Raw genomic sequence first — 18,107 nt, forward strand, 5'->3', positions numbered from 1 at the left:
GGACATGGACAGGTGCCGTTTGTGGTCGGGACCTTTCTTCAGACTCCACCACTTTGTGTTCTATAATATATCCATTTCCACATAGTCACACATTTTTATTTCCATTCTTTGCAACCTCCTTTGTACCTCCTCCTGTAAAATTGCAAATTTCCTGCAATGTGCTGACCAGATCTATGTGCATTGTTCAGACAGTAGTCTAACTGAAGATAGACACAAAATGCTGGAGTATCTCAGCGGGATAGGCTGCGTACCCAGCGGTGTGAATATTGATTTCTCTGACTTCAAGTAACCCTTGCATTCCCTCTCTCTCCATCCCTCCCCCACCCCAGTCACTCCAGCTTTTCTTTCTCACCGAGCCACAGCTAACAATGACCCATTTCCTTTATCATTGTTACTTTTTTGCATATCTTTTGTTCATTTGTTCTATATCTCTCTACATCATCGTCTACATCTCTCGTTTCCCTTTCCCATGACTTTCAGTCTGAAGAAAGGTCTCGACCCGAAACGTCACCCATTCCTTCTCTCCAGAGATGCTGCCTGTCCCGCTGAGTTACTCCACCATTTTGTGTTTATCTTCGGTTTAAACCAGCATCTGCAGTTCCTTCCTACGCAGTAGTTTAACTGATGTTGAATGCAGTTTGAGTTCGGTTTAGATTCTTGTCACGTTTACCGAGGTACAGTAAAAGCTTTTGTTGCGTGCCACCCAATCAGCAAAATGACAATACATGGATTACAATCGACCCATTCACAGTGTATAGGTACGATAAGGGAATAACATGAATAACGTTTAGTGCAAGGTAAACTCTGATCAGAGAGAGTCTGAGGGTCTCCTATGAGGTGGATAGTAGTTCAGGACTGCTCTCTGGTTGTGGTAGGATGATTCAGTTGCCTGATAACAGCTGTGAAGAAACTCCCTGCATCTGGAGGTGTGCGTTTTCACACTTCTATACCTTTTACCTGATGGGAGAGGGGAGGAGGGAGTGTCCAGGGTGCGACGCGTCCTTGATTATGCTGCTGGCCTTGCCGAGGCAGCGTGAGGTGTAAGCACCACACAGTTCTAGCACCATCTCCCTGCGCTTGCATTCTATGACTTCGTAACTAACCAGAAAACCTCTGCATGCCTTTCAAATCCCCTTATTGACCAACGTGCCAACATTTGAGGTCCCATTGATGTAGGTTCGGTTGTCCAATGGGTCCTTCACAAAATCAATATCTTGGCATTTATTCCCTTAATTATATCTTATCAGCAAGTAACTCGGTCCCAATATATGTTTCTTTAGGGATGCGATCGGACATATGAAGGAAGGCGAAGAAGAGAAGACAAAGTCGTACAGTGCGCTAATTTGGACCGAGAAGCCCATTGAAAGAAATGATATCAATTTTCTCCAGGATATAAAGGTACCGCAAAACAACACTGTCACTTAATTTCAGAATGACTTGTTCTATCGGAAATCAAATCTCCAAGGTCAGGGTTGTGATTCTGGTTCACAGCGTGTGTCTGAGGCTATGACTTATGCATCTGTGTGAATTATTTTTCATCAGTGGAACCAGTAAAGTGAGACCCTGGTATTTTTGGCTGTTTAGTGTGAAATCTGTAAGTGCAACTCTGTGTCTCTAGCAGAGTAAATGCAGTGCCAATCAACTCTGACAACATTGTGTAAATGTTGGTGTGAAATTGAATGTTTGAACGAATAGCAGACATTTTTTTTAAATGTTTATTTTTAAGTTGACCCCCCAGTGTAGGACATATTTTTCGCAGGAAGGCAGGCGGTACAATAAAGGTTCAGTTATTCAATGTGCATCAGTTAACTATTGTGTAGGAAGGAACGGTTTACAATAGACAATAGGTGCAGGAGGAGGCCATTTGGCCCTTCGAGCCAGCACCGCCATTCAATGTGATCATGGCTGATCATTCTCAATCTTTACGCCAAAGATAGACACAAAATGCTGGAGCAACTCAGCGGGACAGGCAGCACTGTCTCCCCTGATTCTCCGTCTGAAGAAGGGTCTCGACCCGAAACATCACCCACTCCTTCGATCCAGAGATGCTGCCTGTCCTGCTGAGTTACTCCAGCATTTTGTGTCTATCTCCAGTTAATTAGTTATATCCAGTAATCTGAATTTAGGCTCGGGGGAGGGGGCTCCAGATGCTGGTACTGAAATGCTGGTTGCTGCATTTGGATGCCCTATGAAATCACAAATGGCTAATGTAATAAGCGTACATCCATTCTGGTTAAAATTCCTGAGCATTTATTGTAATGTTGAGAAGATGTTAGCACATTATGTTTGCACCCTCATTAGGAATTTGAAATGGGCACTTGCAGAACCCATAGGGTCAGGGGAATCATGGTTTAGAAAAGGGAGCACGCTGTGCATTGATGGATGCATTAAACGTGGCTCTAAAAGAGCACATTTCCAAAGTGATATGATGAAATAATAGATAATGCCGATGATAGACACACAATGCTGGAGTAACTCAGCGGGACAGGCAGTGTCTTTGGATAGAAGGAATGGCCATTCCTTCTATCCAGAGATGCTGCCAGTCCCGCTGAGTTACTCCAGCATTTTGCGTCTATCTCTGGTGTAAACCAGCATCTGCAGTTCCTTCCTACATAATAGATAATGCCATCAGGTCTGGAGGGATAACTGGTCATTTATGATGTTTCAAAGAGAAAAATCCAAAAGAGAGGGATAGGTTGAACAGCTTTTTGTCATTTTAACCAGAGTAGATATCCACTTGTACCATTGGCCATTTGTGATCTCATAGGACATCTAAAATTGCATGGCAAGATGGAGCACTATCTTCTATTAGTATGATTAGCAAATTGCTGTAAAAATGAAATTAGTCAGATCCCCTATCTGAAGTGCTTGATATATTCTGTACAGTCTTTCAGAAACATGACCATTGCAGAATACAGGAATGGTAATGGTCTAGCATATCATGAATGTTTGCCAGTCTCTGAATTGCTCGGAGATGCATGCTGTGTTTCTGTTTTTGCGTTGTAAATTGTAAATGTTGTTATCTCTGTAAACTGTTCCAAGTGCATGCATCTTTATTCCCTTAACGTGGGAGTGCTATTTAATTGTTTCGAAAGCTAACCTGGGTTTTTCTGCTGACATGTAAACTTCAAAATCAATCCACCAAGTATCAAGGGACTCGGGTTATTATTAAATGGGAACAAGTCAGGCTGAAACTTTCATCCCAGCGGATCAAATTATCCGGGCACAATGGAGATTTTAGTTGTAAAAATGGGTTTGATTGAAAGTATTCCTGATGTACAAAATGAATTGAACTGTGTGGCGATGGATAGATAAATTAGCTTGATTTATCAAACCAAGCAATTATTAATCTTTTTGAATTTAAAATATATTTGTAAATTTTGCAAGGTTTATTTTCTAAAAGACAGTTTCTTGCAATGGTTATTGATTATCCTAGATTGGATCTAGGAGTGCAGGTGCATGGTTCCTTGAAGGTCGAGTTGCAGGTAGATAAGGTGGTCAAAAAGGCTTTCGGCACATTGCCCTTCATCAGTCAGAGTATTGAGTATAGAAGTTGGGAGGTCATGTTGCAGTTGTATAAGACGTTGGTGAGGCGTTTAAAGTATTGTGTACAGTTTGAGGCACCATGTTATAGGAAATATATTGTCAAGCTTGATAGGGTTCAGAGAAAATTTACGAGGATGTTGCCAGGACTAGAGGGTGTGAGCTATAGGGAGCGAATGAGTTGCCTGGGACTCTATTCCTTGGAGCGCAGGAGGATGACAGGTGATCTTATAGAGGTGTATAAGATCATGAGAGGAATAAATCGGGTAGATGCACAGAATCTCTTGCCCAGAGTAGGGGAATTGAGGACCAGAGAACATAGATTCAAGGTGAAGGGGAAAAAGATTTAATAGGAATCTGAGGGGTAACTTTTTCACACAAAATGTGATGGGTATATGGAACAAGCTGCCGGAGGAGGTAGTTGAGGCAGGGACCATCACAACGTTTAAGAAACAGTTAGACAGGTACATGGAAAGGACAAGTTTGGAGGGATGTGGACCAAACGCAGGCAGGTGGGAATAGTGTAGCTGGGACAAGTTGGCCGGTGTGGGGATGTTGGGCTGAAGGGCCTGTTTCCACGCTCTATCACTCTATGACTCTAATGTCTGGTTTTGCATTAAAACAGCTTCTAAGATGTGAAATGTAGCAATTTTTTGCACGTCTATAGGACCTAAAGATTGATCAGAAGACGCCGCTACGAGTTCTTCATCGAAGACCTCTGGCTGTAAGAGTGCGAGTGATACATAACATGAAAGTAGAGTACGTAGATCAACATCACTTTCGTCTTTACTTGAAGACTCAGGCTGGATCGTATCTTTTTTAATCTGTTTGCATAATAATAAAGTGGTGGCGCAGCGGTAGAGTTGCTGCCTTACAACGAATGCAGCGCCGGAGACTCAGGTTCGATCCTGACTACGGGCGCCGTCTGTACGGAGTTTGTACGTTCTCCCCGTGACCTGCGTGGGTTTTCTCCGAGATCTTCGGTTTCCTCCCACACTCCAAAGACGTACAGGTATGTAGGTTAATTGACTGGGTAAATGTAAAAATTGTCCCTAGTGGGTGTAGGATAGTGTTAGTGTGCGGGGATCGCTGGGCGGCGCGGACTCGGTGGGCCGAAGGGCCTGTTTCCGCGCTGTATCTCTAAAATCTAAAATAAAAATCTAAAAAAATCTAAAGCAAAAGATGTAAGTTTTTCAAAACTGATATTTTTTTCCCTGTGAGAACGTAAGACAGTGCTGTATTAGTCTCGCCGATCAGAACAGATCTAGCAAGTTATAGCTGGGCAACTGTGAGGCTGTGTGGATCATCAACAGCCAGCGCTGCCCTCGCAGCTGCGGCTTGCCTGCAGTCCATTTGTCTTTTGTGTTTTTTGTTGTTTTTGTCTGAATTGTAGTTTAAATATGATGTAGTGTTTGCGGTTGTGTGTTATGTGGGGGGGTGGGAACTGTGAAACCCGAACGGAGACCCGACCTTTGTTTCTGTGTCGTGTCTCCGTTCCCGCTGCGGCCTACCATCAGCCATGCACCTGGAGCTGGCGGCCTCCGGGTGGGACCACCCAGGCTCTGGTTCGCAGAGCCCGCGGCCCGGACTCACCACCTTCGGATGCTGCGGGAGCGGCTGCGACTCGTCTCCGGAGGCACCGGCGCGGGCCGCCTGGACGTCGGAAGCCCGCAGGCCCCTGGGTGGGGGCCGACATCAGGAGCTCCGGCAGCGGCAGCGACAGCGTCTTGGCCCGCCCCGAATCGCGGGGCTTGGGTCGGCCCGCCGTGGACCTTTCACCGTCCGGCGCGGCCTGGAATAGGCCGCGGGATTTTCACTGTTCAGCGCGGCGCTTCAATGTCGGGAGCCCCGACCGCCCCGACGTGGCAACTCCAACAGCCTGATCGCGGGAGAAGACGGCAGGGAAAGAGAAAAGACATTCTGGCCTTCCATCACAGTGAGGAGGTGACTGGGGGAGACACACTGTGATGGATGTTTCTTTTGTTTGGTGTTGGTTTATGATTGTATGTGTTATTGCATTTTTATTGATTATTCTTATTGGTCTTATTGTTGAACTGCGGGTAATTTTTCATTTCACTACACATTTATGTGTATGTGACAAATAAACGACTATTGACTATTGACTATCAGAAATGTACAATACTGTAAATAGGCACAAAATGCTGGAATTTTGTGTCTATCTTTTTGTGCCTATCTTAGTGTCTCTCTGTTACTCCAGCTTTTTGTGTCTATCTTCAGTGTAAACCAGCATCTGCAGTTCCTTCGTACAATGCAGTCTCTAATCCAATGGCTTAATCGTAAAGAAAAAGGGTCTCGAACCGAAACATCACCCATTCCTTCTATCCAGAGATGCTGCCTGTCCTGCTGAGTTACTCCAGCATTCGGTGTCTATCTGAGGAAAAGGTTGCCTCGGTTCAATGAGTGAGGAGTATTGAAGGTAAGCTGTAAACAGCACCAGGAAATTGAGGAGCCAAACTGGCGAAACTAATCGAACCTAAACTACAAAACACCTTGCAATAGACGGAGCAAACTGATCCCACACCCAACCGACCCGCAGTCAACCTGTGAATGATCGTAGATAATTAAACGGCTAACAGGAGCAGGAGGAACCAAGAACATCCCCATCTTCAACAATGGCATGGGCCAGCATGCAACTGCTGATAACTCGACTGAAGCCTTTGCAAACATTGTTTGATCCATTTCAGCTTCCTTGTCAAACCTCCCTATCATCACTCAAGGCAGTGTTCAGTCCGTTTCATGCACTGTATGTGACATCAAGGCTAAGAGTATTGGATCGGCTTGTACTCGCTGGAATTTAGAAGATTGAGGGGGGATCTTATAGAAACTTACAAAATTCTTAAGGGGTTGGACAGGCTAGATGCAGGAAGATTGTTCCCGAGGTTGGGGAAGTCTAGAACAAGGGGTCACAGTTTAAGGATAAAGGGGAAGTCTTTTAGGACTGAGATGAGAACGTTTTTTTTCACACAGAGAGTGGTGAATCTGTGGAATTCTCTGCCACAGAAGGTAGTTGAGGCCAGTTCATTGGCTATATTTAAGAGGGAGTTAGATGTGGCCCTTGTGGCTAAAGGGATCAGGAGGTATGGAGAGAAGGCAGGTACGGGATACTGAGTTGGATGATCAGCCATGATCATATTGAATGGTGGTGCAGGCTCGAAGGGCCGAATGGCCTACTCCTGCACCTATTTTCTACGTTTCTATGTTTCTATGATCCAGCAATGATTATGGGACCAAACAACCTTCCGTCTGCAGTCTAAAGACTTGTGCTTCAGAATTAGCCCCACTCTAGCCAAGTTGGTCCAGTATAGTTATAGTCCCTAGTTATAGCACCGGCATCTACTGGGCAGTGCAAAAATAAACACTGTGTGAAAAACCTCCTGGGCAATGCCCAATTTGGGATTTGTCAGGACTGTTTAGTTCCATCGCTGAGCCTTGGTCCAAACATGGACTAAGTAGCTAAATTCCGGTGAAATTACATTCCAAACGCAGTGCTTGACTGCTTATGATTGATGTGACCAGACATCAGGGGGTGGCACGGTGGTAGTGATGCTGCCTTACAGCGCCAGAAACCCAGGTTCGAACCTGCCTACGGCATATGTCTGGATGGAGTTTGTACAAACACCTGCAAGGGTTTTTCTCCGGATGTTCTGGTTTCCTCCCACGCTCCAAACTACGGTGGCGCCGCGGTAGAGTTGCTGCCTTGCTGCACCAGAGGCACGGTTCGATCCTGACTACGGGTGCTTGTCTGTCAAGAGTTTGTACATTCTCCCCATGACTGTAGTTTTCCCCCAGGTGCTCCCGTTCCCTCCCACATTCTGAAGACGTACGGGTTTGAAGGTTAATTGGCAAAGATTATAAATTGTTCCTGGTGTGCAGGATAGCGTAAGTGTACGGGGATCGCTGGTTGGCGTGGACCCGGTAAACAGAAGGGCCTGTTTCTGCGCCATTACTCTAAACTACTGGATTAATTTAGTCAATTAAGATCAATTGATCTTCCCCAGACACAAATGGCAAATACTAATGGCTCTGCTGAGTCCTCTTGAAAGTAAGCAAGTCTCATGCTGATTACATTAATGCCAACGTTAAGTACTTGTTAACATATCCTGTTGAATAGTAGATTTTTTCCTTAACTATCCCATTAGCTATGTTAAAGAGTTTGTACACGGGGACTTTGGACGTACAAAGCCGAATCTTGGCACGCTAATGAACACAACAGCAGACATTCTTGAACTCGATGTGTTGGTGAGTATAATTTCTATTATTTGTACTTTTGTTGTAAGTCAATCGGAACAAAATGCGTTATTTTGGGGATGGTCTCGAAGTTCAATGCTTTGCCAGAAAAGGAACCTATTTCTAACGTCAATTACATTTTGAGTATTTTTGAAGGTATTTATTCACAAAATGCTGGAGTAACTCAGCAAGTCAGGCTGGAAATGGGAATTTCCATTCCCATTGGAAATGAGGCAGCAATGGGAATTTCCATTCCCATTGGAAATGAGGCAGCAATGGGAATTTCCATTCCCATTGGAAATGAGGCAGCATTTCAGGAGAGAAGGAATGGGCGACGTTTCTGGTCGAGACCCTTCTTCAGACTGATGTCAGTGGGGCGGGACAAAGGAAGGATATAGGTGGAGACAGGAAGACAGAGGGAGATCTGGGAAGGGGGAGGGGAAGGGAGGGACAGAGGAACAGAGATTGCTGTTAATGTTTCAAATTGAGGGTCAGCTGGTTCAAATTGCAAATGCTGAGCACTACAAGACAGACCTTGCATTGCGGCACTTCATGTACTTGAGATGTTGTAGTTCTTATGAAGGAAATGCCGTGGCTAATGTGCTAAGTGATTCAAACGACTAGTTTATGGATCTGATAATAGCTCGCAGACACTGGAAAGGACCTCTCATGCGCTGTATTCCCAATCTACAATCCACCTCATTGCAGTCTTTGTTTAGCCTGCACTTTCTCAGTAGATATGACTGATTATTTTATACATGATTACCCATGTGGTATAATTTGACTGGGCAGCACATGAAACAAATGTTTCTACTACCATAAAGCAGAGGAACAGAATTAGGCCATTCAGCCCCTAGAGTCGACTCCACCATTCGATCATGGCTGATCTATTTTTTTTTCCCTCAACCCCATTCTCCTGCTTTCTCCGCGTGACCTTTGATGCCCTTACTAATCAAGACCCTATCGAACTCTGCCTTAAAAATACCCAAAGTTTGGCCTCCACAGCTGCCTGTGGCAATGAATACCACAGATTCACCACCCTCTGGCAAAATAAATTCCTCCTCGTCTCCATTTGGAAGGCACGTCCTTTTATTCTGAGGCTGTGCCCTCTGGTTCTAAACTCCTCCGTTCTATCTAGGCTTTTCATTAGCCGGTAGGTCTCAGTGAGATCCCCCTCATCCTTATAAACTCCATTGAGTACAGGCTCAGTGCCGCCAAACTCTCCTCCTACATTAACCCAATCATCTCCAGGATCATCCTCGTAAACCTCCTCTGGACTCTCAGCAACATCAGCACATCCTTCCTCAGATATGGGGCCCAAAACTGCTCACAATATTCCAAATGTAGCCTCACCAGTGCCAGATAAAGCCTCAGAATTACATCCTTGCTTTTATATTCTAATCCCCTCGAAATGAATGCGAGCATTGTAGTTGCCTTCCATTACTGCCAAATCAATCTGCAAATTGACCTTTTGGTAATCCTGCTCCTGAGTCCCTTTGCACCTCTGATTTTTTAATCCTCTCCCCATTTAGAAAATAGTCTACACCTTTATTCCTTCTTTCGAAGTGCATGACTGAATACTGTGCTACGCTGCGTTCCATTCGCCACCTCTTTGCCCACTCCCCCGTCTGTCGGCAGCCTCCACGGCTCCTCAACACTACCTGCCCTTCCACCTATCTTTGTATCGTCCACAAACTCGACCACAAAGCCATCAATCCCCTCATCCAGACCATTAACATATAACATGAACAGTAGCGGACACAACACTGACCCCTGCAGAACACCACTAGTCACTGGCAGCCAGCCATAATAGACCCCCTCCTGCCAGTCAGCCAACCTTCTATCCACGCTAGTGCCTTGCCTCTAATACTATGGGCTCCTATCTTGGTACCCGTAAATTGACCACATCACCCCGATTTTGGCCTCTCTCCACTGGCTCCCAGTACGGTACAGAATCAACTTCAAGCTCCTCCTATTCACATACAAAGCCCTAAACGGGCTTGCCCCCCCCCCCCCCCCCATGTGGGCGGCACGGTAGCGCAGCGGTAGAGTTGCTGCTTTACAGCGAATGCAGCGCCGGAGACTCAGGTTCGATCCTGACTACGGGTGCTACACTGTAAGGAGTTTGTACGTTCTCCCCGTGACCTGCGTGGGTTTTCTCCGAGATCTTCGGTTTCCTCCCACACTCCAAAGACGTACAGGTATGTAGGTTAATTGGCTGGGTAAATGTAAAAATTGTCCCTAGTGGGTGTAGGATAGTGTTAATGTACGGGGATCACTGGCGGCACGGACTTGGAGGGCCGAAAAGGCCTGTTTCCGGCTGTATATATATGATATGATATGATATGATATCAAAAATCTTCTAACCCACCACTCTATCTCCAGGTCCCTCAGGTCGGTCGACTTGGGGCTACTCACTATCCCGCGGTCTAGGCTTAAGCTCAGGGGTGACCGCGCTTTTGCGGTTGCAGCTCCTAGACTGTGGAACAGCATCCCTCTCCCCATCAGAACTGCCCCCTCCATCGACTCCTTTAAGTCCAGGCTCAAAACCTATTTTCTACTCCCGAGCGTTTGAGGCCCTCTGAGAGGGCGCTGTGAACTGTTTATGTATGTGCTGTTATGTTTGTGTGCCATTGCATGTTCATTTCTTAGTACCTGAACTGATGTACAGCACTTTGGTCAACGTGGGTTGTTTTTAAATGTGCTATACAAATAAAATTGACTTGACTTGACTTGATTTGACTATCTTGTTCAGCAGCCTCACATGTGGCACCATATCAGAGGCCTCCTGAAAATCCAAGTAAACAACATCCACTGACTCTCTTTTGTCTATCCCGCTTCTTACTTCCTCAAAAACCACCAACAGATTTGTCAGGCGGTATCTCCCCTTAACAAAACTATGCTGACTGACTTCCGTCTATTTTATCATGTGCTTCCAAGTACGCCAAAAACCTCTTCCTTAATAATGGACTCTAAAATTACACCAACCACAGAAGTCAGACTAACTGACACTGTAATTTATTTTCTTTTGCCTCGCTTCCTTCTTGAGGAGTGGAATTACATTTGTGATTTTTCCAGTCCTCTGGAACTATTCCTGACAATTTCCAGTCCTCTGGAACTATTCCTGACAATTTCCAGTCCTCTGGAACTATTCTGCAATCAACCTCTTTCGGAACCCTGGGGTGCATTCCATCTGGTCCAATCTCTTTAGTAATACTGACTGAACTCGCTTCTGTTCCCTGACTTTTGAATTTCTGGCAGATTGCTGGTGTTATCCACTGTGAAAACTACATTTAAAAAACATGTTCTTGACTTCTTAACTCAGTTCATCCACAATTTCTTTGTTTTCCCGTTACTACCTCTCCAGCACCATTCACCTGCCTCTAGTGTACTCTCTATATCTATCTGTATACTTTTATATCTGTGAAATCTTTTACTTTTATATTGTTGGTTTGCCTACCTTCATATTTAATCTTCTCTCTCCTTATTGGCTTTTTAGTTGCCTTCTATTATAGACAATAGACAATAGGTGCAGGAGGAGGCCATTCGGCCCTTCGAGCCAGCACCGCCATTCAATGTGATCATGGCTGATCATTCTCAATCAGTACCCCGTTCCTCCCCATACCCCCTGACTCCGCTATCCTTAAGAGCTCTATCCAGCTCTCTCTTGAATGCATTCAGAGAATTGGCCTCCACTGCCCTCTGAGGCAGAGAATTCCACAGATTCACAACTCTCTGCCTGAAAAAGTTTTTCCTCATCTCAGTTCTAAATGGCCTACCCCTTATTCTTAATCTGTGGCCCCTTGTTCTGGACTCCCCCAACATTGGGAACATGTTTCCTGCCTCTAACGTGTCCAACCCCATAATAATCTTATACGTTTTGATAAGATCTCCTCTCATCCTTCTAAATTCCAGTGTATACAAGCCTAGTATTGTTTTTTCCCGATCCTCCAGTTTTTCACTAATCTTTGCAATGTGATGTGCCTTCTCTTTTAGTTTTATGCTGTCTTTGTTGTACTTCGTGATCCGATATCTGTTATACCTTTGTTATGACCCTGGAAGGACCATAAGTACACCTGTTTAAAAGGTTAGAAAGCTGGTGCTTTAATCCAGGCTGTTTATTCCACGGCCACCTGGAACCAGTGACCACCAAATCACCTCATTCTCTTATATACACGTTACTACACGGTCAAACAAAGTAGTCCTTGTGATACAACAAAGTAGTCCTTGCAATATCACAACAATCTTTACTTCCCTTGTCAGCTATGGTCACCTCCTCTTGGAATCTTCCTCTTTGGGATATGCTGCATCTTCTGATTTACTTCCAGAAATTCCTGCCATTGCTGTTCCACTGTAATTCCTGCTAGGGTCCCTTCCAGCTCCCCCCTCGTGCAGTTACCTTTAATCAACAGCAACACTGATGCATGCTATTTCAGCCTCTCCCTCTCAAATTGCAGGTTGAATTCTATCATGTTATGCCATCTGCCAAAGGAGGGGTGTCTGTCTTTTTTACTGACAACAAAACTGTTTCAAACAAGGTCATGTTTGTTCCGTGAGAACGTTTTGTTCTTTAAGGGCAGAATCTGTCCTCTGCTCAGCAACTCCTCGGGTTGATATAAGACCCGTTTTGGAAATCTGGATGCAAAACCTTGGAGAGGCCTATACACCATTTTTAAAAGTTGCTTTGAGAACTTGTATCTGACATCATTTGTAAAGGCTAACAATCTATCAGTGGTAGTCACTACATGGTGCAAATACTGTTATGTTGATTGTGTTAAATACTGTTATGGTGAAACATGTTATCTTTTCATTTCTTCAGTCTGTAGATGTTGACTGGCCTCCTAAATTGGATGAATGAAGTTTATGCAATTGCTGGATAATCGTGCCCGGTTAAAGCTACAGCCAAAAAAACTCCATTAAATATAACATTGGAACTGGTTTGTTTTCATAATTAAAAAAAAAAAAAAATGTTCATTAGCTCATAAATTGATTACGAAGTAAATCTACAGTGACTTCTGGAACAGATAAGCAGCCAATCTGAAAAAGATGACCGGTCTCATCACAAGTGATGCCCAAGCTAAGGATTTCCCATTCATATCGATATGATATTGCCCAGTCTTAAATATTTATATGGAGCAAGGAATGGGTGACGTTTCGGGTCGAGACCCTTCTTCAAACCCTGTTGGCATGTCAAATGTCTCGATTCGAAACGTCACCCATTCCTTCTCCCCAGAGATGCTGCCTGTCCCGCTGAGTTACTCCAGCATTTTGTGTCTTATCTTCAGTGCAAACCAGCATCTGCAGTTCCTTCCTACACATTAAATATTTATAGCTATTTTAGGCAATGTGGTATTGGGCACTCCTTGCCCAAAAGGCTAGTAAATTGGCTTCCTACCTGAAAATAATAGCACTACTTAGATTTGTGAAAATATTGTAATTTCAATGAATACTTTTACATGTAGATCCAAAGAAATGTGGTTTCAAGGCATGGGTACACCACCGACTTTCTGGCACCCTTGGTTCCAGAACCTTGCTGTTTTATAATAATAATAATATAATATATCTTTATTGTCATTGTACAGGGGTACAACGAGATTGGGAATGCGCCTCCCATACGATGTAATAAATTAATTAGCTAGTCAGTATTAATTTAAACAACCCAATGAAACAGATTAGAACAGTTTTAAAACAGAATAAAGTGTAAGTAGATCTGTGCCGGATCACTGTGCGATGTGACCATCCGGCTCAGTAGGACCAGTTCATAGCAGCTATGGCCCTGGGGATGAAGCTGTTCCTGAGTCTGGAGGTGCGAGCGTAGAAGGCCTTGTATCGCCTGCCCGATGGTAGAAGTTCGAACAGACTGTTGCAGGGGTGTGAAGAGTCTTTGTGGATGCTGGTGGCTTTTCTGAGGCATCGTGTGTTGTAGATGCCCTCCAAGGCTGGTAGCTGTGTTCCGATGGTCCTCTGAGTTCTATGGACTACCCGCTGAAGAGCTTTCCTCTCTGCCTCCGTGCAGCTGAGATACCACACAGGGATGCCATGTGTTAGGATGCTCTCTATGGTGCAGCGGTAGAAGGTCGTCAGCAGCTGTTGGGGTAGACCAGACTTTTTCAGTGTTCTTAGGTAGAACAGTCGTTGCTGTGCCTTCTTGACCAGCGCAGCAGTGATATTGGACCATGTTAGGTCCTCCGAAATGTGAGTGCCCAGAAACTTGAAGCTGGACACTCTCTCCACACTGTCCCCGTTGATAAAGATCGGGGCGTATTCCCCGTTGTGTAACCTGCGGAAGTTGATGATCAGCTCCTTGGTCTTGGTGGTATTTAGGGACAGGTTGTTATCAGAGCACCAGTCCGCCAGGTTCTGCACCTCCGCTCTGTATTTTGTTTCATCACCGTTGGTGATAAGCCCGATCACCCTTGTGTCGTCTGCAAACTTGACAATGGTGTTGGTGTTGAATGCAGGAACACAGTCGTGTGTGAAGAGAGAGTAGGGCATGGGGCTCAGAACACAGCCCTGTGGTGTGCCGGGCTATCAGGGTGATAGTGGAGGACAGGTGCGGGCCCATTCTCACTGCCTGCGATCGCGAACTCCTACAGAGTTCATGTGATAATGATAAGACAATACACATTTGACCCACTGTGCAAGATACATCTTCTGGATAGAATAGAATAGAAGAATAGAATTCCTTTATTGTCATTGCAACAGGTACAACGAAATTAAAATAGCAATCCTGACAGTGCATAACACACGAGAAATAAAACATATATACAATAAATGCAAATACAAAATGTTACAAACAAGCGAGTAGTTGATAAATAAATAAAAAACTAAATACAGGAATGAATATGGATCACATTGTAGTGCAGTTTAAAAAGTGTAACCTAGTGCTGAAAGTCAGTGTAACAGTGCGTATCAGTGTTTGACAGTGTTCAGTTCAGTTCACGTATGGCTATGGGGTAAAAACTGTTCTTGAGTATGTTTGTGCGGGATTTGATCGAGCTGAAACGTCGACCAGAGGGCAGAAGATCAAACAGATGATGGCCAGGATGGGATGGGTCTTTTATTATTTTGTCTGCTCTGCTGAGGCGGCGTAGGCTGAACAGGTAATCCAGAGAGGGCAGTGAGCAGCCGATGATCTTCTGGGCCGTCTTGATGACCCTCTGAAGGGCCTTCCTGTCCTTCTCTGAGTGGCTGGCATACCATGTGGTTATACAGTATGCCAGCACACTCTCGATGGAGCAGCGGTAGAAGGACATCATGAGCTTCTCCTGCAGGTTGGTTTTCCTGAGGATCCTCAGGAAGTGGAGTCTCTGCTGTGCCTTCTTCACTATGGTAATGGTGTTGGTAGACCAGGTGAGATCCTCTGCGATGTGCGTACCCAGGAACCTGAAAGCGGGTACCCTTTCCACACAGTCCCCATTGATGTAGAATGGATCGGGTTCTGCACTGGTTTTCCGGTAGTCTATTATAAGTTCTTTTGTTTTTGAGGAGTTCAGGACAAGATTGTTCACTGAACACCATGCTGCCAGTCTTTGGATTTCATCCCTGTAGGCTGTCTCATCTCCTGAGATAAGTCCAACCACAGTCGTGTCATCCGCGAACTTGATGATGGTGTTGGTGGGATGGGTGGGGGCGCAGTCATGAGTGTAGAGGGAGTAAAGGATGGGGCTCAACACACAGCCCTGTGGTGACCCGGTGCTCAGTGTAAGGGTGGAGGAGAGGTGAGGGCTTATTCTGACGGTCTGGGGGCGGTTGGTCAGGAAGTCCTTGATCCATTGGCAGATGATTTGGGAAAATCCAAGGTCAGAAAGTTTGGTGACCAGTCTGCCCGGGATGACTGTGTTAAAGGCAGAGCTGAAGTCTAGGAAAAGCATCCTCACATAGCTCCCCTGGTGTTCAAGGTGGGTCAGTGCAGTGTGAAGAGCTGTGGCGATGGCATCCTCTGTAGACCTATTTGCTCTGTAGGCAAACTGGTATGGGTTGAAGGTGGGTGGGAGGCTGGCTTTGATGTGCTGCAGGACCAGCCTCTCGAAGCACTTTGTGATGACCGGTGTGAGTGCTACCAGACGGTAGTCGTTAAGGCCGCTGATGACAGTCTTTTTCGGCAGTGGGATGATTGTGGCAGACTTCAGGCAGGGAGGGATGATGGATTTTGATAGGGACAGGTTGAAGATTTTTGTGAAGACCTCAGATAGCTGGTCTGCACATCCCTTCAGCACTCTTCCCGTCACACCATCGGGGCCTGCAGCTTTCCTGGGATTCACTGCTCTGAGCACACGCTTAACATCATTCTCCTGCACAGTGAAGATGTGGCTGCCAGATGCTGGTGAGGGTGTTGTGTCTGCCACTGCAGCTTTCACCTCGAAACGAGCAAAGAAACAGTTAAGTTCCTCTGCCAGCGAGGCGTCGCCGTCGGCAGTCGTGCGGTTGCTGGTCTTGTAGTTGGTGATGTGCTGGATGCCTTGCCACACCCGCCGTGGGTCGTTGTTGGTAAAGTGGTCCTCAATCTTCCTCTTGTAGGTCGCTTTGGCATCCTTGATGCCTCTCTTCAGGTTGGTTCTAGCAGCACTGTATAGAGCTCTATCACTAGACCTGAAGGCGGTGTTACGGTCCTTGAGGAGAGACTTGACGTCCTTTGTCATCCAGGGCTTCTGATTGGGATACACCCGGATACATTTGTCGACGGTGACATTGTCAACACCGTTTTGGATGTAGCAGAGTACAGTTGATATGTACTCCTCCAAGTCCTGATCCACAAAAATATCCCAGTTGGTCCTTTCTAAGCAATCCTGCAGCTGCGAGGAAGCTCCTTCAGGCCATGTCTTAACAGTCTTTATGGTGACTGGAGCTTTCCTCCTGAGTGGGGTGTATGCTGGAGTTAGGAATATGGACAGGTGATCTGACTGCCCCAGGTGTGGTAGTGGTGCTGACCTGAAACCCTTCTTAATGTTTGAATAAACCTTGTCTAGTGTATTTTTTCCCCTGGTAGCACATCTTAGGTTGTGTTGTTCAAATTTCGGGAGAACTTTCTTTAAGTCTGCATGGTTGAAATCACCGGCTATGATGTGGGCTGCTTCTGGATGTGTGCTCTGTTGTGAGTTTATTGCACCGAGCAGGTAGCCTAAAGCTGTGCTAGCGTTAGCATTCGGTGGGATGTAGACTGCTGTTACTATAGCAACTGTAAATTCACGAGGAAGGTAAAAAGGCCTGCATTTAACTGTCAGGATCTCCAGATCAGAAGAACAATGGCTATCCATGATTTTGGTGTTAGTGCACCAGTTGTTGTGCACGCAAATGCATAACCCCCCTCCCTTGCTCTTACCGGAGTCAACGTTTCTATCCCAGCGAAACGCTGTTCGTCCGGCTAGCTCAATGGCTCCGTCTGGGATAAGTGGATGAAGCCATGTCTCTGTTATTAAGAGAATACAACAGTCCTCAACGAGTTTGTTTGCGGATATTTGTAGATTTAATTCGTCCATTTTGTTGATGATGGATCTGGCGTTGGTGAGAAACATGCTTGGCAGCGCTGGGACGCATCCTCAGTGATGTGACCTGGGGTCATCGGGTGCTTCGGGTCTCACAACATCAGACACCCTCGCCCAGGCGACCCAGCCGGGGTTGATCAGGCCCCGACTTGCGTCCCAGCAGCAACTGCCCACGGATCAGCCCCCTTAATCCAAAGCCATTTAGTGGCTTTCTCTGCGGCTTCGCTTGCGGATTGAATGGCCCTCTTCTTTGCCAGCCCCGTAATGCCCAACTGGTTGAGGACTTTGCAGAGTGAGCGTCCTGCAAAGCCTCTGCAGCCCACCTCTATGGGTTCATAGCGTGTCTTCCAGCCTCTGTGCCGGCACATCTCCACCAGCTCCTGGTACTTTGTGCCTCTCATTTGCTTCTTCCATACACTCTTCCATGGGCACTGTCAGATAATGATAAGACAATTCACATTTGACCCACTAATTATACCTCCCGTGTCTCGAGACCACCATGCACTGGTCGGAACTTAAAACATAAAATAAAAACAAATATATGTGAATTAAATGATTGATGAAATGCATTGGCACAGGTATAAATGGCACAGGTTTATTAGCACAGTATATGTTGAGTAGTGGCAATTTTTTGCATTTTTCTGGAATTGTAGAACTAGTCACAAGTTGAAGCCACAGAATTATCGGATGTAGGCCAACTACTCAGACCCACATTTTGCTTGGCTACGTTTTAAACATTTCACCTAAGCGAAGTTGTTTTCTGTGCTTTGATCTTTCCCTGTGTAATTTTTCATAGATCAAATGAGGAGTCATTAACTCTTGTTCCCTCAT

The 18,107-nt window shown here is 45.5% G+C and overlaps 1 protein-coding gene across 2 annotated transcripts in view; it reads left to right on the top strand.

The window, feature by feature from the left end:
• Positions 1-12,719, top strand: part of pus10 (pseudouridine synthase 10) — a 73,639-nt gene extending 60,920 nt beyond the window's left edge. For both annotated transcript variants that reach the window (XM_078405773.1, XM_078405772.1), the window contains exons 15-18: positions 1,281-1,398; positions 4,211-4,353; positions 7,704-7,803; positions 12,611-12,719. In XM_078405773.1, coding sequence (XP_078261899.1) covers positions 1,281-1,398; positions 4,211-4,353; positions 7,704-7,803; positions 12,611-12,649 — 400 coding nt within the window. In that variant the 3' untranslated portion in view covers positions 12,650-12,719. The remainder of the gene's footprint in view (positions 1-1,280; positions 1,399-4,210; positions 4,354-7,703; positions 7,804-12,610) is intronic.
• Positions 12,720-18,107: the final 5,388 nt, after the last annotated feature.

Source organism: Rhinoraja longicauda, chromosome 9, assembly GCF_053455715.1.
Source record: "Rhinoraja longicauda isolate Sanriku21f chromosome 9, sRhiLon1.1, whole genome shotgun sequence".
NCBI lineage: Eukaryota > Metazoa > Chordata > Chondrichthyes > Rajiformes > Arhynchobatidae > Rhinoraja > Rhinoraja longicauda.